This window comes from Balaenoptera acutorostrata, chromosome X (genome assembly GCF_949987535.1).
Source record: "Balaenoptera acutorostrata chromosome X, mBalAcu1.1, whole genome shotgun sequence".
Taxonomy (NCBI): Eukaryota; Metazoa; Chordata; class Mammalia; order Artiodactyla; family Balaenopteridae; genus Balaenoptera; species Balaenoptera acutorostrata.
The window spans coordinates 107515843-107539502 of record NC_080085.1 but is presented as its reverse complement, the minus strand read 5'-3'; the positions used below and the strand labels follow the sequence as shown (position 1 = coordinate 107539502).

The window sequence follows — 23660 nt, the reverse complement described above, 5'->3', positions numbered from 1 at the left end:
TTTAAGTTACTAAAATCCTGTTCCAGACAGTGAATTTCCAACTATTTCTGCAATGTGCTACTGTATCTCTAAGGCTATTGCAAAAATTTTCAAGCAACGTTAGTGACAGTTTACCTCAATTAAAAACTTGTCATGCATTTCAATTTAGGGAGAGGGAGCAATTCACAAAATCATGATTGTTGTAAAACCAATCCATGACCAGTGGCACGCTCTTATGAATTTGAAAACACTGGATGAGTTGACACTTATTTCTACTAGGTTTTCTGTGACCAGGTAGCATTTTTTTTTTTTTTTTTTTTTTTTTTTTTTTTTTTAATGAGGATCTTGAATCAGATGCGTATGTTTGATTGATTGATTGATTGATTGATTTTGGCTGTGTTGGGTCTTCGTTTCTGTGCGAGGGCTTTCTCCAGTTGTGGCAAGCGGGGGCCACTCTTCATCGCGATGCGCGGGCCTCTCTCGTTGCGGAGCACAGGCTCCAGACGCGCAGGCTCAGCAGTTGTGGCTCACGGGCCCAGCCGCTCTGCGGCATGTGGGATCTTCCCAGGCCAGGGCTCGAACCCGTGTCCCCTGCATTAGCAGGCAGATTCTCAACCACTGCGCCACCAGGGAAGCCCCCAGGTAGCATTTTTAATCTCCAAAGCTCTTTGAAGCCATTTGACATGATTTGAATATATTGTATGTGTGGTGTAGTGGTCAGTGGTGATAAATGTTTAGCAGTTATCCTAGGGGTCTGCCGGACCATGATTGCCAATTGCTGTGGTGTAAACACTTCCACCATGGCCAATCTTAAACTACCAATTGAACATCACTGAATGTGGAGTTGGGAAGAGATGTGTACAATCAGCTTTCAAAAGCCCCTGCAAGCAGGCCCCCCAGCGCACCACTCTGGGGGGGTTGTGAGTGGCGAGGAGGGAGGCAGAATGAGGTATGAGGGTGGGCAGGGATATAAACAAGCAAAGGAATTATTCATTACACACACGGCGGTATTAGCTAGGAAATTGGGATCAGGTAAATAACACCAGGAAGTAATGACTGTTGACATTACATGTAGTCATCTGTTTTCCTGGAACAAACTGCAAATGTATTCTGTTTGGAATTTAGTATTTTAAATTTTATCCATAAAAATGACTTATGAGATTGGATTCATTAGTTTATTAGACTATCACAATCATTATTCCAAACTTATTTATATTGCAATCAGTAGAATGGGATGTCTCTTCCGAATAAGGAAATGAATGTGAATGCCAAGGATTTTCTCTTATTTAATTTTAATAATTGTAAATCATCACATGTGATATGTATTTTTCATACTTATGCCTGTAAGTAAATTCTACCAGAGAAAATAGAAGAGGAGAAAGCCACATTAAAACTTGCAAACTGTTTCTCTCAGATGGTTTTTGGGCTTTATGTTTCCACAATGAAATGATCAGCATTAAGTCATGGTCTCTAAATGAGGGTCAGGTATGGGCCAGGAGTAATGAGCAAGGGCAGGCCCATGGCATGGCACTCATTGCTTAAACCGTTTCAGAGGAGCTTCGTATTTCATCAGGATGTTTGTTAAGGCTAGAGCTTCCCATCAAGACCTTGGAAGATCCTGGAATGGCAATTCCTTTTGGAAGCAGTGTTCAACAATGTTGGGTGGGATGTTGTTGGCTTCATTGCCTCTAGAAATTCGCCAATCAGCAGGCTTGAAATTTTACTAAGCCATTCATCCCTTTAGTTTGTAGTATGACCTCTGCGGGATGGCCCAATTGAAATACTCTGTCACTTATAAGTGGTGTTTAGCAGGTTTCTTAGCATGTCTGTGCCTCAGTTTCCTCACTTGTAAAATGGAGAGAATAAGAGTACCTACATCACAGGCTTATGATGATTAGATGTGTAAATATGCCTCTCAGGTCAAGGCATGATTGATTTATCATATTGTCAAATCTCTCTCCTAAAGGCACCATTTCAGAGGCAACACTCAGAAAGAATGAATTAAATCGGAAGCCTCCATATGGTGCTCTGTCCTCCGTAGGAAGAATAGAGGGTTCAGGGAACAAAGAGTAGAATCAGGAATGTCCCCACTAACCATCACTCTGACTGACCTACTGGAGGATTTTTTGTTTCCTGTCCCTGCAACTAAGCTTTACAGTGTTAGAGACCCTGGTCCCCAAAGGGGTTATACCCCCACCAGGGGCCATAACAAGGATCCCATTGACTTACAAGCTACGACTGACACTTAGCCCCTTTGGGTTCTTTGTGTTCAATGACTAGTAGCCAAGAAAACTCACCATCCTAACAGGCATAATTGAGCCTAATCAGCAAGAGGATAGAGGGATAATGTTCCATGAGAATAGAGAGGAATATGTGTGGAACTCAGACGACCCACCCAGGTGCCCCCCACCCACTATTCCCCAGTCCATTGTCACTGAATGAACACATGCAGCAACCCCAGTCTGAGGAGGGTATGACTTACCAGGGGTTCTGATCTCTCAGGAATGAGGGTTTGGTTTGAACTACCAGATAAGCCACCGAAACCTTCCAAAGTAAAAGCTGACGGTGAGGGGAATTTAGAATGAATAGTGGAAGAGGGAGGTATTGAATACCAGTTGCAGTCCAAGACCAACTGAAGTGGGGATTGGGAGGCTGTAGTTTATCGCACTTATCTCCCTCTTATTAGGCCCACAAGAGCCTTGGATGGGCTTCTCCCTGAACATGTATGGAGACGTGGATCAGGGTGATACAGGGATGGGCTGTGGCAGACCTACAGACGTGTCACTCAGACCCCTCTTCCGAAGGGACTCACTGCCCAGCTGCTAGCACCTTCAGGGTTGGTCTCAGCTTTTGAGTCAAGGTCCTGCTCTTCTTGGAGCAGCCTCTGGCCAATGACTGAGCAAGGAAGTGGTACAAGAGCCTAGCCACTTCTGTTCAATGTAGGACTCCTCAAATGGGAATCTTTGCTTCAGAATTTCCCTGTGGGGCTGGCAGAAACTTTCTCAGATGTGCACTGAGTCTGACGGCTCCCCCTACCCCAATCCTGCTTCCTCACTCTTCCTTTACGGATGTCACTCCCCAGTAAATCTCAGTGTTTGCTTCCTGACAACCTGTCCTTCGTGCATTCTAGTGTTCTGTGAGGCCAGCTACTTCTGGATGGTGTGGCACGTGGTATGACCAGTGAATCCCATGGCCATGGGCCCACTCCCATACCTCCTTTGTTGTGAAGTGGGATGTTGGATGCCATGCTGTGTGGAATTTCATACTTGTGGATCAAGCATTCCATAAGCCCCTGGACAGTGGTCCTGGCTGAGGTTCTGCAGATAGGAAAGGCAAGCTCACACCCCCAAATAGGTATCTATCCTATGAGAATGAACTGTTGGCCCTTCTAAGATGGACATGGCCCATTGTAGTTAACTTGCTACCAAGTGGCTGATTGGTCTCTTTGGGGAATGGTGCTCCGCTCCACAGGCCAGGGCAGATGATAGTGAAGGCTGTCCCTTGATTTGTTGAAAGAAATAGTAAAACGATAGCCAACCCTTTCCAGCCCCCAGCAATAGAGTCAAAGCGATAGAGCTTAACCACCAGCAGCCAGGGGTTTGTAATTATTGTAACAACAGGCAAGATTAAAGTGGCAACTATGTAGGCCCGATCAGTAGAGAGCTAGAGATGGTTAATAAAACACAGCATCTCTAAAAAATAAAAATAATACACAGCATCCCTAGAGGCAAAATAGATAGGCAAACAGGGTATTGCTTAACATATAGAATAAAATCAAAAGAGGAAGAACAAATGTGCTACCTTAACTATGAGTTTACACCCACTTCTGGGGGCCCTGCTAGGGTGTTAAGTCCCATATCCTAAGAAAGTGCCTCCAAACCAACAAACTCTCCCTTGTCTAGTTTTGAGATAAAACACCTCTGGATGAAGCACCTTCAGAATCCAGTCTCATAGGTACTCGCCTGACTCCTGCCAGCACGTGCTGGTGAGGTCTTCCAGTCCCTTTCCTTCCCTATTAGGTCCAGCTTCTTCGTGGAAGGATAATGCTGCTTATAGACCTATGGCTTTGTGGGCGACAGACCTCTGTATTGTCTCTCATACAGAGGAAGCACTAGCTGATTTTTGGGAAGAGTGGGTCACTTCTACCGGCTGAGAAGTTTTAGGGAAGACTGGAGAGTCAAAACCTTCAGGAGCATCCACTTAGACGTCCCCATCCCATGTGTCAGTGTGCTGAGTTTTCGCACCTAGGACCTTGACTTCAGCGGAACATACCTGTCTCAGCTGAGCATTCAACGATCCTGGAAGTTCAGTCACCTTAATGATTGAATCCTGGGTTAGATCTTTGCTTTTTTACGCTCCCCATTGCTTGAAATGGGAGCTTCTTTGTAAGCTGGAGACTGTTGGCTTCTCATGTATGGTTTTTAATTGTTATTGGCCCTCAGCTTTTTATTATCTGTTTTTAGGGCATCAAGGTCACTTAATAATAAGCACCGAATTCTATTTTCTTTATATTTATAATCTCCCATAGATTTCAGATGACTGATCATTCCCAGCTAGTGCCTCCTCTCCACTGGCACGTTTTTCCAAAATACCACAGGTGAAAGCTTAATAATTCAGTCACCTGGTAGTAGGGGCTGTCTGTGTAAAAACTCCCACCAGGAAGATGGTCCTCATTACCAGTCAAGTGGTGAGGGATCTGGTCCCCAAGCCCCATCTATGGCCTGCTTTTGTGGACCACTCGTGTTATCATGATAATGTTACAGGTTGGACTCTCAGAGAAGCAGGTGCCGAGAAGAGTTAAGAGTGCAAAAGCTTTATTCGGTGTATGGTCAGGCCACTCAAGATGGCTGTTCTCTTGCTGTCTGTACTTCCCCTGCTTGACCAGTGCCTGCTTCGCCTTCACCCTCCTCACATGAACGTGCTTGCCCCTTGCCCCAGCTAGTGATTGTTCTAATATTTAGACCAGAATGACTCCACCTGCTAGTTTATTAAAGGGAAACACCTGCCCTTGTGATGGTTATTAACCTGAGGGACTGTGAGGGACATACCCTAGCTGCTGGTTTCCCTGGTAACTGATGAGCCAACCTGACGTCAATTTCCCCTATAAATGGTTGCCTCCCTCTCCGCTGAGTGGTGAAGATGGTTGCTGCGGCCTGTCTGCGGTACACAGTAGGGGTGTCGTTCCAGGACTTTTTGCTTCAGACATGTAAGATTTCCCCTGTCCAACAAACCGTGGATGTCTCTGTTGCTGTCCCCAGGCTCTTCGGTTTCAGGCTGGGCAACCACAAGGCTTGCAGGCCTGTGGGGTGCAGCCCAACATTAGGGAATAATGCCCGTGAAGGGATAGGGACAAAGAAGCAGGATTGAACAGGGGGAGCCAGCAGACTGTGATGTGAATCTGACAAAGCCTCTGCCAGCCCAAGGCAAGAAAAGTCCTATATTGGGTACAAATAGCTAGGCTCTTGTACTACTGCTTTGCTTGGTTATTAGTTGGGGATTACCCTGAGACAGTGTGACTTTGATTATCACCACTTTGCTCTGTCATTGGCTGTGGGCTGCCCCAACAAGAGTGTGACCTCAGTGCAAAAGCCCAGGCAGATTCTGAAGATGTTAACGGCTGGAGGCTGTCAGCTACCTATGAGGAGTCAGATGGCAGTAAGTCCTTTCTTGAAGAAGATATGAGGGGTGCGTAACTATGGTCTGCTAATGGACTAGCCTAATACCATTGTGTATGAGCGAAATTTATTTGTTTGGATTAAAATTTATATTGCCCACCCACTGTCCAGTGGTTGAGTCTCACAAAGGAGATTAGATTTGCACATCTGAGTGTCCTGTGAGTGAATGTATGACCTTCATAGAGTGCAGTAACTTGGGACATTGGCCAGGGAGGGCACCCATAGTGGTGGTGATGACGACTAGCGCAGGAGATACGCCACATCCAGAGGAACCTGAGGGCTTGGCTGCCTGTCTGGTGGGGGATGAGGTAAGGCTTATTTTGGGAGAAGAGAGACATTGAAAAGATGGCAGGCTGTGGGAAACTGCCTTGGCTAACTGATTATGTGGAGGGTGGACCTCTTTGGACAGAAAACTTGTGCATTTTTTCATTTTCTTTTTAAAAAAATTTTTATTGGCGTATAGTTGATTACAATGTTGTGTTAGTTTCTGCTGTACAGCAAAGTGAATCACTTATACATATACATATATCCACTCTTTTTTAGATTCTTTTCCCATATAGGCCATTACAGAGTATTGGGTAGAGTTCCCTGTGCTATACAGTAGATATTTATTAGTTATCTATTTTATATATAGTAGTGTGTATATGTCAATCCCAATCTCCCAATTTATCCCTCCACCCTCTTTCCCCTCTTGGTTACCATAAGTTTGTTTTCTACATCTGTGACTCTATTTCTGTTTTGTAAATCAGTTCATTTGTACCATTTTTTAGATTCCACATATAAGCAATATCATATGATATTTGTATTTCTCTGACTTCCTCCACTCAGTATGACAATCTCTACATCCATCCATGTTGCTGCAAATGACATTATTTTGTTCTTTTTTTTATGGCTGAGTACAGTATAAAGTGGCATCTCTTCTCTCTTCTCAACACTACTTCCTAAGTTATGCCTCTGGGGTTTTTTTTCCACTCGCACATTTCATTCATTTGTTCATTCATTCATTTGTTCAACAGACACAACTCTGTTTCAGTTATGGAAATGATTAAGAGAGAATCTGCCCATGGTCTAGCAGGGAAGACACTATATTGGCTTGGCCAAAAAGTTCATTCGGGTTTCTGTAAGATGTTACAGAATATATCTGTGTGTATATATATATATACACACTGTATATATATATACAAATATATCAGTGTAGTGCTGTGAAAGAGGCAAGCACTACTGAGATGGGGCAACAGAGGTAGGGTCTCTAACCCAATCCTGAGGGGAGAGGCCAGTCGGGGAAGGCTTCACAGAGGAAAGGATGCCAATTTAGTCTTTTTTTTTAAAATTAATTAATTAATTTATTTATTTTTGGCTGTGTTGGGTCTTCGTTTCTGTGCAAGGGCTTTCTCTAGTTGCGGCAAGCGGGGGCCACTCTTCATCGTGGTGCACGGGCCTCTCACTATTGCGACCTCTCTTGCTGTGGAGCATAGGCTCCAGACGTGCGGGCTCAGTAGTTGTGGCTCACGGGCCCAGTTGCTCCGCGGCATGTGAGATCTTCCCAGACCAGGGCTCGAACCCGTGTCCCCTGCATTGGCAGGTGGATTCTCAACCACTGCACCACCAGGGAAGCCCGCCAATTTAGTCTTAAAGACAAGAGTATGAGTTAGTCAAGCATAAAAGTGAAGGGAAGGAAATTCCAGGACGATGGAGAAGCATGGTCAAAAACATGGACTCATGAAAACACATGGCAAAGCCAGAAATTAAGTAGTTGAATATGACTGGGTCTTAGTGGATATTTGTGATGAAGTGGAGAATGGAGGTGAAGAGGTGGTAAACAATAGGACTGGAGAAATGGGCAGGAGGCAGATCATGAAGGGCTTTTTAAATGATAAACTAAGGTAATTTACTCTTACGCCATAGGGCAATAGGGACCCACTGATGCTGAGGAGTGATGAGATCAGAAAAATCATTCTGGCTGCAGTGCAGAGGGTGAATTAAAGGGATTAAAAACTAGAAAAAGGAGGAAAAACTAAAAACTAGAAAAAGGAGGAAAAACTAAAAACTAAGAGGCTATTGCATTAAGCCATCTAGAAAGTGTTTCAAGCTCAAACTAAGGTAGAGATTCATAGAAGTAGATGGATTTCAGAGAGATCGAGGGAGTAGAGTCATTAGGACTTGGCTGAGGGTAAGGATGAGGGAAGGAGCAGACAAGGTTGATTACTAGGTTTCTGGATTGGGTGACTAGGCTTCTGGTGGTGATTGATCCCCTGTCCTACTGTCTTCTCTGTGTGGCCCAACCCTCTGTGGTGATGGTGAGAGTAAAGGAAAGAAATCAAAAGAATGGGCTGCTTACAATGCTCTGAACACTTACACAAGTACACAGATTTGGTTTTCTGTAAACTGAATACATCCGCCCATTCTTTGCCTGTTCTTTCTCTGATTCCATCCAGGTTCCACCTAGCATCTCCCTCAGGGTGATCAGAATCATCTCATATTATGTTTCAGGGAGTGGTTTGGGTAGCTTGTTCCTAGTTTGCATATTCCTTCTTTGGTGATAATACTAGTTGGTTTGCACTCATGTGGAAGAAAACCATGTTATGACTCTGGGATCCAAAAAGATGAGAAGAGTCATACACTTTTCACTACATCTTACAGCTGTACAAGCTGACGTTAAACTAACTCATCTGTTTTTTTGTTGTCATTTGTGCTGTGGGTTCTATTTTTGAGTGCAAGCCTACTTTTTTTCTCGGATTGTCACATCTACCAATTTTAAAGTTTATTAGATTTATTCTTATATTCTATTTTACTCTACATCAATGTGGTTTTAAATCAAGATACAGACTCTTGGAGGGATCTCTGGTTTAGCCGTGGGTTGAGGGTAAGAGCAGAGATGATAGTTTCTGTGTTGGAAATGTTGAGTTTGTGCATATGGGATAATCCAAGTGAGGAGGTACACTAGACATTTGAATATACTGGTTTGGAGCTCAGGAGAGCATTTTGAGCTGGAAATGAAGACTTGGGAGACCTAATATAGGTGGAAATGGAAAGCATAGGATGGTACCCAGGGAGAACGTACACTGTGAGAAGAGAGGAAGGAACACGGTAGAACATTGACATTAAGAGAAAGAGGGGAGCAGGAAGCAGAAGTGAAATTAGCTGCAGGGTAGGAGGAAAACCAGGAAAGAGTGAAGTCACAGAAGTCAAAGGAATAGAGACTTCCAAGATGGGAGAGGTTAATACCACCAAATTCTGAAAAGAGATCAAATAAGATAATGACTAACAAGTAGGGTAAAGTAGGAGTTAGCAAGCTTTTTCTGCAAAGAGCAGGTAAGTAAATATTTTGGACATGGTGGGCAATACTCTTGTAACTACTCGATCTGCCATTGGAGGGTAAAAGCAGTCTCAGATAGTATGTAAATGAATGGATGTGGCTATGTTCCAATAAAACTAAATTCACAAAACAAGTGGTGAGCCAAGTTTCTCCTATGGGCCACAGTTTGCCATCCCTTACAGTAAATTAGGGTTACAGTTTATTGATGACCTTGGCAAGAGCAGTTCCTATAGAGTGGTCGGGCAGAAGCCATAGTACCATCATTAAGGAAGAGGTGATGGGGTGTAGCAAGCTTTTCTGAAGCTATACTATAATTGGGGGAAAATGTGGGCCTTAGAGGGCTTTACCAGGTTTAGAGAGGGTTTCCCGTCTTTCAAGAAAACTAGCAATCTCATGGGGGAAGACTGCAGTGTTTGGAAATATTTGTAAAATTGTTTCACCCTGTCAGCCTTGCGTTCAAGCTCCTTGAGAGCTGCCACCAGAGCTTTAATTGACTTGTTCAGGCTTAATGAATATTTATTAAGAAAAATTTAAATCAACCATTTTGCTACAGGATTGAAGCTCAGTGAAACCACTGCAGGGATAATTTTGCCAAAGCTGCTGTCACGGGGAGAGGATTATTTTTGAGGCTGTCATTGCAGGTTCTTTTACACTTTTATAGCTAGGGCATCGTGAGTCAGTAAATAAGCAAATACCTCCTGCTTGGAGGGTGGGCAGTTTGGCAGGAAAGTGGTCATTCTGAGGTTTTCAACAGCTAGAGGCTAATAGGGGCCAGTGTGACTCCTTAGTTCAAAAGGCTCACAGCTTCTGAGGCACAAAGAGAAATTCAGTTAGATTCTACCTGATTACATTAGGAAGTGCAAATCCAGGTGAAGGGGCAGAGGGAAAGTCTTCATTTGGGGCTCTTTCTAGTTCTTTCTCTGAGCACAGGATCGGGCATGGATGGATGTAGATTCTTTCTAGTCATCATCTACCTTGCTGCAGAGACTGCAAGCCCCTGAGGTCAGGAGCCAAGTGTGCTTTCCCCTCAGCCTGGAGAGGAGAGGAAGAGAGTGTAGGCTCTCCCCCAACCGTCTTGTCCAGGTGATGTTTGGTTACAAGGACAACAATGGCCGTCAAAGCACTTGGGTATCCTGTCTATTCAAATGGTTTGTGAACTCTCAAGTGTTGAGGATGCTAAGAAAGTGGCGGTAGGCTGGGACAATGGTGGACACTCCTAATACCTTCCTCCATCCTGTCCTAACAACAGTGCCCTCCCAGGGAGCCTTCTGAGAAAGTCCAGTTGCACCATCTTCACTGAATATAAATGGTTTGTCCATGATCCTTAGTCTTAGATGTAAGGGAAGTCTCCTAGCAACCTCATTCTTTCACATTCAGGCCTGGAGGCAAGTTTCATTAATTCTCAGTGCCACCAACCACTCTCTTCCAAGACCTTGCCTTTTTTTTTAACATAAATTTATTTATTTATTTATTTATTTATTTTTGGCTGCATTAGGTCTTTGTTTCTACACACGGGCTTTCTTTAGTTGCGTTGAGCAGGGGCTACTCTTCATTGTGGTGCACGGGCCTCTCATCGCGGTGGCCTCTCTTGTTGCAGAGCATGGGCTCTAGGTGCACAGGCTTCAGTAGTTGTGGCACGTGGGCTCAGTAGTTGTGGCATGTGGACTCAGTAGTTGCGGCTCGCGGGCTCTAGAGTGCAGGCTCAGTAGTTGTGGTGCACGGGCTTAGTTGCTCCGCAGCATGTGGGATCTTCCCAGACAAGGGCTCGAACCCGTGTCCCCTGCATTGGCAGGTGGATTCTTAACCACTACGCCACCAGGGAAGCCCGACCTTGCCTTTTCTTTAGTCTAGATCGATAGGAGTGATACTGTTAAGTCCTCCCAGTAACCCCAGATTCAAAAGAAATTTCCTGATGGGACGTTAAGTTCTGTGTGTTCCCACAACTGAATGCAGATATATTGTTGCTGAGTTTTATATCTGCCAAGTGATCTGATGATAAACAGATGCCCAGGAAGCCCAGTCCAATAGGGTGAGGATACGAGGGGAGGGGTATGGCCGTGAGTAGCTGGACAGCTGGCTCAGATTTTGAAAGTAAACTCTCCAACTGATAATAGGCTTTGGTGGTTTATGACCCTATGAGACAACATGTCAGTGCATCTTCTGCTTCACTGAGTCTGGACTCTGAGGAATAATGGTTTTGCTTCTTGCTTCTCCATTTGTTCTCATCCTCTTCTATGTTCATCTTCCCAAGTCACAGTTGGCCCTTTCTCACCACCCAATACCAGGAAGGTGATTTATAGGACCATTTCTTCCATGATCCTACCAAGGTTTCCTTAACTACATTTGCCCTTCCTGTTTGGAGACTGTCTTATAGACAGAGTGTGATCAGATGTGAGTGTTAACAGGGCAGGAAAACCAATGCAGAGACCAAGAGGCATTCTCCTCTTGTGCACAGGGGGAGTGTGACATCTGAAGGTCAAAGACTTTTTGGCAGACCTGGTTGGCGAGTCTGATCCTATGTGTAAGCAAGATATATAGCTACCTATGGTCTAACTTGAGAAAGACTGAAAGCACCTCTTGCTTCTCCCTTCCTCCCAGGAGAAAAACACTCAAAGCCCACTTAAACCCAAGTTGTGCTTCACTATCATCTGCCACAGCACCTGAGATGAACTTCTCCTTTGAGGAAAGGAACTGGAGTTCCTGTTAAAATAGAAATCTGTTATTTTGTAAGATTTGGAGACATTTGGTACTTGAACTGATTTCAGCAGCCATCAAGGGGACCACTGCTGTAATCTAGTCACTGAATCTGCTCCCTAGAGAATCATTCTCTTCTGGGGGACTGCTACAGGTGTCCCAATCAAAGAAAAGGAAAGCAGTTGAAGAGTTATAAAGTGTGAGTGTTTCACCAGATACATGGCATTTCAGAGGACAGTGAAAATGATAGTAATATGCTGAAGCCTACAGGCCAAATTGACTGCATCGTGTTTATATCAGCCTACACTTCCTAATCTTCTGAGAGTTTTCCTTTCCCGCTCCTATCTTTCTCTCACCAAGGCCTTGTGTTCCTTGCTCCCTAACTCCCTAACCCCAGATATCTGTATCTTCCTAGCATCTCAGCTGCACTCTTCTTCCTTTCTGGTTTAGTTTCAAATTATCCCCTCTCTTTCTCCTATCATTACCCCCTGTTTTCTTTGGTGATCATCATCTAAAACTGGTCTGTATTTAAACACTTGCTTTATTTGTTGGATAAAACTATATTCCATGTTCAGTATATATAATTCAGATTAGATCATTAGCCTTTTGTTTCTCTCTCAGAAACATTCTACGATCAAGTATAATCCTAAATTCAGGATTTCTTTCTCCACTCTAGATCAGTGGCCCTGGGTGGAATAAAGATTTTCCACTGGGACATTAGGTTATTATCAGTAATGAAGGCAGCAGCACAGAATGGAGCCAATTAACTAAGAGGACTAGGACACATACTTGTAATGACATGGGAAAGCAATTAGAAGTGTTTTTGAAGATCATCAGTCCTGAGTTTGGGCACTTCCTCAGGAGGCCAGATCTGGCAATGGGAGGATGGGAGATCAGGGTTAGGGTCAAGGCAAATGTCTGAGGAGAGGGTCCCAAGGGGTGGAAGAGATGATCACTGGTGGTGATCCTGCAGTTGGGGTGGGGAGAGGCATAATCCTTTGTGAAGATCACCAGTAACGTGACTGTACATCATTGGTAAGGCTTCTGGTGGGAAGTAAATTGGTGACTAATAACTTTCTGGCACCTGCATCCAAGTAAAGTTTAAAGAGTCAAAGCCCAGAAACAGAATTCTTTCTTTACAATTTTATTTACAAAATGTATTAAAACTTTGTACAATACCTCATGGCAATGAGGCTCTGTAATTTATGCCCACACATGCAATTTACGCTTTTACGGCCATTAGTTTGCTTGGCAATGTTTCTGTTCACTGAAGTACAGCTTTAACAACAAAAAGAAAATAATTGGAAAAAAAAATCTTCAAGTGACTACCGCCAAACTCCCGTAGCTTGAAGTTAGTAGCAGAAATTTGAAGCAATCAATGTTTCTTTAAACATGCAAGTTTTTAAAAAATAACAAACCAGTTTACCCGCCTCTTCATTCCTAGTGAAGTTTCCTCTCTGAAAAATTGATTTGAGTCAACTAACATCCACTTCTCTTTAAACAGTGCCTATGAGAAGTTTGTGTGTAGGTTGGTTAGCTTTCCGCACTGGGACATCATAGCATTCAGAAGTTGAAAAATCAGTTTCGTGAAAACAAAACAAAAACACAACAGCTTTCCTTTTTTGTTCAATACCATTTAAAATTTGACAGGTGAGTCGTTTGCTTATGACACAATTTTTGGAATGAAAGTTTATATTACACTTCTCTGGAAACTTTTCGTTGGAAATGAGACTTGTACCTTTCTTTTCTGAAGACGAGCGAATGTGCAGCAAGTCAACTAAAGCATCTAAGGGTCACACTTGGGAAATGAATTTGAGCTCCCAGTTTTTACTGTCTGGAAACTTCCCAATGCACGTCACTGATGAGAGCAAACTACTGAAATACAGAAAGCATACGTCGTTATATCGGAGGTAATTAGTGAGCGGAGACTATTTCCTCTGACTGTTCTGATGATGCCAATGGCAGGTACGCAGTTAGTTACTTGATAGCCCGTGGAGCAGTGGAGCGATCTTCGGAGTCAGCAGAGAGACTGCTCCAAGCATGGACCTGGGAATGATGCTGAGGCCCTCGGTTTAGCAGTAGGTTTGGGAATGCATTTTAGTCTTTGCAATTGAAAAGGACACATGCAGTCTGACGGAGAGCCATGGGCAATCACAGGCAACAGCTGGTAAGACAGACCTAGCAAGAGTAAAAGTCAGATGAGAACTGTGGTCTGAACCCACTGGCCCGCCTTGCAACGCGGTCCTGTCCCCGTGGTGTACGCTTGAAAGGCATACTTAGCAGAGAAAGCGGAGCTAAACACAGTGTTGTTTCTGAGAAAGATATTCTAAACACATTTGGGAGTGTCGGCAGCATTTCCCTCACCTCAATGCTAAATACTCAGCTATCTTGACTTAAAATGCACACTGAAGCAAGAAAAACAGATCTGTGAGCTGAAATTCCAGGCTTCTCAGAAAGCCCCGGGATCCGTTTTTAGGAAAGCACCGAGAGGTATGCCTAATAGTGCCCGTCCCTTGCTACACACAAGTCAATTTTGAAAGCTATGTGAATCCCTTCATCGAATGGGAAGTTAGCAAAGCATTTTCACAAAACCATTTCAAAACACAGAAGTCACTGTTCAGTCCCTTTTCCAAAGTGTTTCAATTTTCTTAAGTGTTGCATTTACATTCTAAAGATATACACGTTTCAGCAAAGTTGAAAGGAAATAGGGTGCACAGAACATCACCACCAACAGGAAATACCAAAAACATCTGGTCAGCAGATCCTAGAAGAAATGCCAGTCTGTCCTCCCAGACAGGGAGTCAGATTTTTTTTTTTAAATCAGGAGGAATTAATTATTTTAGCTAAGATGGGCCGATTTGCTGAATTGGAATTTTAAATTTGTCTGTGTGTGTGTGTGTGTGTGTGTTAAAGAACATGGTGTTTGTATACTGTGCAGTGGTATCAAAGAATGGCTTTTGTTGAATTGACTTTTTAAAAATAAGATTAGTTTTCGCATACTGGAATCTTGCATGTCCATTTTTTTGTTGATTTTATTTTAATTTTTTCAAGCAAAGCAAAAAGATTTCAATGATGATTTGCATTGTCGCGAGTCTCAGAGTATTCCATAAGGCACTGAAGGAAAAAAAAAATCAGTTTTTCCTATTGAAAGGTCATTGCACCATCAGCAATATTCGTGTCATGCCCGACACCAAGGAGAGTGAAATCTGGCTCAGGATCCTTGAAGCAGCCACGTTTTCGGTGATTCCTCTGGTCACTTGCCTCCAGTGGGAAGGGATCTGCAAAGGCAAGGGGGAAATTTAAATTTGAGTGGGCTTTCTATTGGGAATCGAAGTTTACTATGGCTCAGTCTATCCTGGACAAAAACCACGGCTGTTTTCTCACACTGGCATCTGTGAGGCTGCACCCTGCTTGACTGGCTTTAGCCAACAGGTCTGTTTAAATTCTTTCACTTGAAGCAACTGCTTTGCAATAGGTTAAATTAGGTTCTTTTTTTTTTTTTTTTTTTACTATGCATTGTACCAAGGAATACACGGGCATTGCATGAAGTCTAACTCAAAAGGCGTTAATCACTTAGGGTGTAGGTATACTAGAAAGCCTTGTGGCATTTCAATATAGATACTCAGGACAATGACACTGTAGAATGTATTCTGATTGCAGAACCTGTGACAGAGGACTGTTTACCTAGGACAGAGTGGAAGCAGTGTTCTATGGCTTGCTCAATTGAAATCCATTTGACTGTGAGAAGAAATTTTGCTGCTCATTGCCAGAAAGGCGACAGCTTGTTTCTCTCCATATCTACAACCTTAGTTATTAAAGTCAGAAAATAGCACATGGACTGTAAAGAGACAGCACATTCCAGGAAGAGGCCAGAACAGTGATACCCACGAAGGGGACTGGCTTCCATGGGGGTATTTGCCCTGATATTATGGGCCTGATTGAGACATTGATGCTGCCCTCCTTTTGGAGGCATTAACTAGTGCAGGGAGTTCATTTGCCCCCAACTCTGAAAACTTACGGCCACTTTCATGCCTCCTTTTCAAGCTCACATCCATCCTCTCCATCCTTTCCCTCTACACTAGTGGGACCCTTCTTTTTCTCATGAGCTAACACTGAATTTTATCCCAAAGGAATGACATGATCATTATCTACCACTGGCCCTGGAATAAAAGTATCTGTAAGAAGAATGTCAAAGATGCATCTGAAGGCCAAAAGCCCCAAAGAAGCAGAATAAGACTGACATGGAAGTGGGTAAACGTCTTCCTTGGAATCCCTACAGTCCAGAGTCATATCTATCTCAGAAGTTTGGGGAAAGCTTATGTCTATGACAGAAAGATCAACGCTCTTCTCTCTCTGTTGGCCATGGGATGTCATTTCCCACCTGCATAACTTTGGGAAAGCCACCTAATCTCTCAATGCCTCTGTTTCCTGTTTTTAAATGGGGGTAGATGAAATATTACCACTGGAGGAAAGGTCCTCTGGGGACAAGGAACATCACCATCTCAGTTATCTAGAATATGTTTTCCACTTAACATAAGATGAACTCTTTAAAGCAGGAACACTTCCCCAACAAGAATGTCTATGGCTGCAGAAGGAAAATCGATTCTTTTGAAACGGGCGGCATGAACAAAGTTAATATTTTCTAGGAACACTAAACAGAACTGTATTAGAGGAAAAATGGAAATCTTTTTCCTTAACCTCAGGCATTTTGAGGTCTTGAAATTAAGAAGGATTTCAAAAATATTGAAGAAACCAAAGAAGCCAGAAGTAGTTCTGAACAGCAATGAGGAAATGGGAAAGAATTTCTTAAAACAATGAGCAGAGTCAGCCCTAGGGTGCAATGAATCTGGAACGCTTGATGGTTGGTCACCTGCCCCGGCATCCTGGGGGCCCCACTTCCAGTGGGTGGTCAGTAACCCAAACAGGTGGCAGGTCATCAAGAGGCCGTCTGCTCCCCAGTGGGCGCTGGATCTGAGGCGTGTGTTCCCACAATGAGTCCAGTAACCCGGACTCGACTCTCAGCCATGGCAAATGAGCGATGACCCCCTTCTCCTTCAAGGATGTCTTTTTGTTAACCAGATTCCACCTAGATCATATTTTTGCAGCTGATTTGCACTTGAGTCATTCTTCCTGAAGAATTACTGGTACCATAAACTCCTAAGGCTGGCTCTGATAATAGCAATAAAAGTAAAATCTCAGGGTGCTTCTCCATCTCTGCGCCCCTGAATAGACCCTGACAGATCTAGGCCAACTCAGAGAACTGGAAACCTAATAACTAGGTAACAAGTCAGAAGTCACTAGGAGATATTCCAGAACTTCTTGGGAAATAAAAGATGAATGAACGAAGACCAACATTCCCCTAACGTTACATCACCACACTGGCTGAGGACAGCAGAGAGGTTTCTATTTCCTGCTCAGCCTGCTTTGTGCCTCGACTGACACATGTCAGGTCTTTTCTGGCATCCTCTGAGGCTTTTCCTCCTTGTCTTTCCCTCCATGACCTACATATTTACACATATATCCATCCCTCCTAAGGGCACCATTGATGATCTCTTGGCATCGTTTATTAAACAGACATTTGCTCTTTAGGTGTCCCTGCTCAGAAAGGAGAAGTGAAGCCGTGTAGAGCAGAATATATCCCACATTCTCTCAGATCAATCGTACTACACCATGGATTCCTATATTTTTCAGGCCCAGAACAATATCCATAGTACAAATCCTTATCTCAAGCCTTCTAGGATCACTATATGGAGGAATCAACTTGGTCATTAATTCACGAGGCCATATTTTCTTCTTTTCCACTATGGGCAAACTCAGCACCCTCATGCCGCTCTGTCCACATTTCTCTCTTCATAAGAAAGAATCCAACATGGCTCCAAACTACCTATTTTATGTATTTCCTGAAATCAAATTGAAAAATAAATTGGACGGTTCTTTTGAAATATATCAACATTTTTAGTTTTAGTTTTTTTTTTTAATAAGCAGTTTCTACTTTCACAGGGGGAAAAAATGGCCTTCTTATCCTAAAACTGTCTTCATATGTAACACTGGCCATCACTAAGATGACATTGAACTTTGCAGTGGCTTGTTTGCAGAGGCTTTCCCCAGGTTTTCATCCTAGGGATGACTGCCAGGGTGCTAGCTAACTGGGCTGTAATCACGTTGGCATCGATGTCTATTCGAGTGTGATTTTTGCCTCAGTTAGCCCGAATTTTGCTTCACAAAATGGATCAGCCAAGATGACGAAAGGAAAGCCAGAGTACCAGAAGTTGTGGCAAGTTAATTTCTTATGCTTTTCCTCCAGGTTTAATGTTCTGGGCCTCCACTTCAGGACTGTAGCATTCTGCCCAAATTGCTGATCCCAGTTTGGTCTCCCTCTCTCCCTCTCTCCCCTCCTCTATGTCTGTCTGTCTTTTTCTCACTCTCCTTCCCTTTCTCCCTCCCCCCTTCCTTCAATTCCTTAAGTTACATCCTCTGAGACAACTTTCCCTAGAACCTTACTACTCCCTGGACCAGCATCAACACGAGCTGTGAGCTTGTGAGAACTGTAGAACATCAGGCCCCATCCCAGAGCAGCTGCCTCAGGACCTGCATTTTTATAAGATCCCTGGGTGATTCACATGCACATTGCCAGTTGGGAAGCACTGCTCTGGGCCTTTACTGAGAGACTGAGGCTATAGGAGTTGGGGAGCAGGGACATAGTTTCTCAGATGGAATGGCTGATAATAAAGAGGGTCTGGAGGCTGTGTGACCCTAAGCCCTGTTACAGAAAGCTTCCTTTTGGGGAACATAGGAGCGATTGAATATACACCCTCATGTCAAATGCATGAGAAGGGGGGCAAATGGAGGCTTGGTGAAGTCTCTCAGGACATTTTTGTAAAGAAGTGTGACATAGACTTAGGATCTGCTCTCCATTTGACAGGATCCCACTGGGGTTTCAAGGTTTCTGGAGAACACGGGGCCGTGCGTAGAGAGCGGTGGCATGGTTTGGTGAAGAATGCAGCTATAGGAGGAAGAAGAGCTGGGTTCTAGTCAGAACTGCCACTGCCTAGTTGTGTGGCCTTGAGCAAGTCGTTTGATGTGGCTGGCACTTTGTTACCTGAAAGGGGAAATATTTTCTGCCCCATTACCTCAACTGAGGCAATAGATGTGAGAGCACTTGGAAAACTGATCTGCAGATTTCAGGTGTATTATTTCTTTGGATGCCAATGTCTCAGAATTTGGGATAAGTAAGCTAGGCTGAAATCACCCATGTACTCTCTTATGAGAAAGCAAATTACATGCCCCCAATTGTAATGGGCCTATATAACCTACTCAAGAGTAAAATATTTTAAGCACACTGGAACATGAAATGCTTGCATGCAAACAATGCTAATTGCAGATGGGTCCAGGTATTGTCCATTCAACAATGCAATGGGAACACTTTGTTAGTGGGTTAGTCGGTGGCAAAAGGCTGCAGCCTGCAGCAGGAAAGAACAACCAGCAACTTCATCAAACAAGATACTGCCTTCCATGGTGAGGACAAATGATTTATGTGGATGAAATATTATTTAAAAATTGGCCGAATTTAGATCCGCACCGTGAAATATAAGGAGGTCAAAACACAAATGCATTTGTAGAAATTCAAACACATGGACATTGACTCAAGAGGTCAAAAATCTACCTAAAATAAAGGCTACGAAGTTGCTAATTGTTCTGTTCACTTCGGATAGGTGTGTTACTGATGACAGATGCACTTGAAGGTAACAAAACTATTTTCTCTTAAACAATTGCAGAATGGAGATGTTATCCTAACTCAAGCTTGCCTTTGAACATGTCTGAGTTTTGGCTATAGCTGCCAGAATCAAGGTGGCATCAGTCAGGTTCATTTAAGTATGAATTTGGGAACAGCCAGCAGCAGGGAACCTAGACTGTCCTTTGGGAGACACTTACCTCAGTGAACATCAGTTCCAAGAAAGGGACAACAAAGGAACTCAAAGATTAAAGAAATTGTCTCAGGCTTATACTTAAGAGATCCACCACACCCCTATAGAAGCACTACCTTTCTCAAGGTAGCAGCTCCCCATTTGCAGTCCTCATTTTAACATCAGTTCCAGAGAGCTGCTTTCTCTAGAGTTTCACTGTCCAATATGGTAGTCACCAGCCACATGTGACTATTGAACACTTGATATGTGGCTAGTGTGAATTGAGATGGGTCATAAGTATAAAAGACACCCCTGATTTCTAAGACTTAGTATGAAGAAAAGAACGTAAAACACCTCATTCACTTCTTACATTGATAACAAGTTGAAATGATAATACTTCGAATATACTGGGATAAATGAAATATATCATTAAATTAATTTTGCTTGTGTTACTTTAGAAAATGGCTAGAAGAGCACTTAAAATTACACACGTGGTTCACATGTGGCTTGCAAATATTCCCACTGAACAGTGCTGCTCTAGAGAATTTTTTTTCCTTTTGGGTCGCAGACCACAATTTAATTACAACTATGCTATTAGGAAAGCACCACTGTCTGACAAGAAAGCACAACCATTATTTTCAAAGAATCAAATGGTTGCAAAGAATAGACAATTCTTGAAACAATAAACCAAACCGAAAGACAACAAGAAAAAGAGATTGACATACAGTAACATAAGCTGATTAGTTTACTAGACCTTAACCGTACCCCTAGATCTTAACACTCTCTGTTCCATACACGTTGTAGCCTTCTCTGTATGTAGCGTAATTTTGAGTGTTGGTGGCAGGAGCAGGCTTAAAGTTTTGGGTGTTCTTTGTGAGTTTCATACGTTTGGACTCTGCCCGTGATTTGTAACAGAATTCTATCAAAGCCACCATCATGGCCAGCCCCAGACCTCCGACAAGTATATAGAAAACGCCTGCCACATTGCTCAGGCTCAGAGCGCTGGTCTTGTCCTAAGAGAAATGAACAAGGCGATTAGTTCTTGGGGAAAACAAAGACAGTGGGACATTATAATGCATTGCAACAGTATACGATAGTTCTAAGTTGTAAAATAGCTAAACATTGATGTAAGTGCTATGACTCAACTCTGGCAACTGGCTGATGTTTCACAATGGCCAGCAAGACGGTAGATTGTGCTTCTGTTGACAGCTGTGATCCTCCCCTAAATGTTCTTTTAGTTTGACTCCTTAAATCCATTAGTACCTCAAGATGGTGTCAACAACTAAATAAAACAGCACTCGGCCATGGGAGCAAAAGTGGAAACACAAGCACAATTTATTCCTTTGCCAGCTTCGATCAACACCATTTGCCAGAGTTGAGCTGTACATCATCTCTGTCAATGTAACACTCTTTTCATTTGGGAACTTGAAGCACTCTTTCCCCTCTCTGCCCCGCAACACCCCTTTCTCCCTTGTTCTTGTCAACAACTGGTCTTTAAGATGCCAGGTGAGAATGTTAGAGGTTCCTGATATTCATATCTGGGGAGTTGCTTCACAAGGGTTTGTTTTAAAAGGATTAACTCTCCCCTTTCACGCAGCGGCTGAGAAATTGCTCCTTTGGGGCCTGGCTGCTAAGGCCTCATCCTCAGCGCAGCAAGTCTTTGTGCTGCGGGAACAAGGGCGCAGCACAAAGAATTGGCTCTGTTCCCTCTTCCTGAGAGTTTAAGGAAACTATCAGGAGGACCCGCTGGGTCCTGAATTGGCTCCATACAAATCAGAAAACTTTTCCAGGAGGCTGATGATTAAAAAAAAAAAATCCAGCTCATTTTTAGCTTTTACTCCAGGGAATGTAGAGAATAATTAGGAAAAAAACCAAAACAAAACACACTCCTGTACTCATCTGCTGTCTATTTAAAATGGGGGGAAAATCGAGGAAGCCGGTCAGTGACTTTCAGGTCAAACTGCAAATCTGACTAAGCTATCTGCCTGTATGAAAAAGCAGAAACTGAACTGCTGAACAACGGAAAGAAACAAGTTGGTGCCTTGAGCCCTACCTTGAGGTAGGACACAGCAAGGGCCAGGAGCCTTTCTTTGAAAAAAATAAAATAAAGTAGCATTTTGTAGTCTTTTTAGAGGGAATGTAACCATTTTGCTGCTGAATACAACGGAATGGAATACCCAAATTGTTAAGCCGGTGAATTGAGTATCTTATTCAAATGATAGCACAGTGACCAGATGACGGCCATGGCTGACACTCAACACTGTGCCTCAGCCAGTCCTGGTATCATGTAAAGAGTTAAATGTAAAGACAGTATGGCCATGTCCTGATTCTGTTTTCATAGGAGCCAGTCCTGCACTTGTTTACCTTAATAAAAAGGCCAATTGGAATTAAGTTGTATCGTCGGGAAGGGGGGTAGGGACATGCCTCATGTCTACAACAACCTTGCAAATAGTCACTCTTCTAGGATGAGTGACAGTTAGCTAGACAAGTGGTAAGAATTTCTATAACTTATGAAACAATGGATCATCTCCTTAAGGAGGCAGGCGAAGCTATCTGCAAGGATATTCCACAGTCCATTAGGAAACGGACCAATTTCTGGTAACCTGCCCTCTCCCATTAGATTTTTATATGTATGTGGTTTTTGATGGGGGGAAAAAGTGTCCTTTACATCACCCATGTAAGTCGTAGCAACAAAGTTTCAAGTTCCATGTATTTAAGTTTCAAAGAATTCCCTGCTGTGGGATGTAGAAAACCAGTAGCAAAATGGTTCACTGCACAAGGAAAATGAGTGGCATTTCATGAAATGAATTAACTGATACCACAATATTAGTTCAAAAAAAGGAAAGGCAAAAATTGAAACTAAAAAAGAACTTTCTTAGGGGAGCAAAGGGGGGCAGGAAGGAGGCGGGGAAGAGTGTTTCATGCTTATCAATGTGATGTTATCCTGAGAAGGTATACCCTTAAGGAGCATGCGACTGAATTTTAAAAGTATTACGTACAGAGATTCAAATGACACCTTTGGAAGAGAGAAGTGTGACAGACTTAATGAGATTCGAGATCCAAATAGATGCTGAACTCAATACGACAGCAGCTGAGAGGAGGCTGGCTAATCATTCTGCTTACAGAGACCAGTCTTTGTTATTTATTTCTTTGACTGTTTTCAGGTGGGATCGACATAATATATTCATAACCAAAGGCATTTACAACTACAAAGTCTCTGACACTGTAAGAGGTTAAGAAAAAGTACTGTCACAACTGGATCATTTTTTGTTTTTTGGGTTGTTGTTGTTGTTCTATTTTCTCTTTGAACTTTCGAAATGTGAAATACAGTAAAACCCCCTTATAACACAGCTCGTGATTTTACTGCTTTGGGAACATGGTGGGTCAGATTGAGTTCCCTAATCATAAGGATAGCTCGCGGGAGTCGATGATTGATGTCACATGGCAGGCCTCTGAGACTGGTGTTTGCCTTATTCCCTCATCGCTGGTGTTATAAAGGGGTCCCACTGTGTCAGGGAGTGTCTGTTGGGAAGGAAAGCCGTTTTAGGGTAGAAAATAAACAGTGGTTCAAAATGTGATTGCTAATCAGTACAAAAAGACCTTCAGCGACTGACCTTACTCCCGGAGTCCTTGGCTCCACATTCCCCCTTATCGTACCACCATTTGTTTTTCAGCTTGTCTAAGATGCCTTGTTCACTGAGTTTCAATACTGCAAGGTTTACAGGCGTTCTTCACGTGGGAAATAACATAAATAACATTATATTATGTTATTTTATGTTATTCAAGCTTCAAACTACTTTAAAACTATAGAAAGCGATAAAGCAGGGGGCCCTGGCCACAGAGTAATTTTAGACACTGCAGGCAACCTGAGCATTACCTTATAAAAATTAACACTACAGCAACGCTATATTTACCAGGGCCTGCCCATATCGCTTTGAGTAATCGGCACACACTGTTAAATAATGAGGATAGAAAAAAGGCACTCCTCAGATAGGCTGTGTGGGGTGAGGAGGGTCTCCCCTCAAGTGACAATTGTCGGCGGCAGCTTGCAGTAGCTTTGTGACGGAGGTGTGTTAGGTTTGATCTAACTGG

The 23660-nt window shown here is 43.1% G+C and overlaps 1 protein-coding gene across 1 annotated transcript in view; it reads right to left on the bottom strand.

Moving 5' to 3' along the window:
- Nucleotides 1-12874: 12874 nt before the first annotated feature.
- GRIA3 (glutamate ionotropic receptor AMPA type subunit 3) overlaps nt 12875-23660 on the bottom strand; it is a 287984-nt gene continuing 277198 nt past the window's right edge. The window contains exons 14-16 of the mRNA XM_028165001.2: nt 23183-23297; nt 20334-20581; nt 12875-14942 (exon numbers count right to left, since the gene is read on the bottom strand). Coding sequence (XP_028020802.2) covers nt 20336-20581; nt 23183-23297 — 361 coding nt within the window. The 3' untranslated portion in view covers nt 12875-14942; nt 20334-20335. The remainder of the gene's footprint in view (nt 14943-20333; nt 20582-23182; nt 23298-23660) is intronic.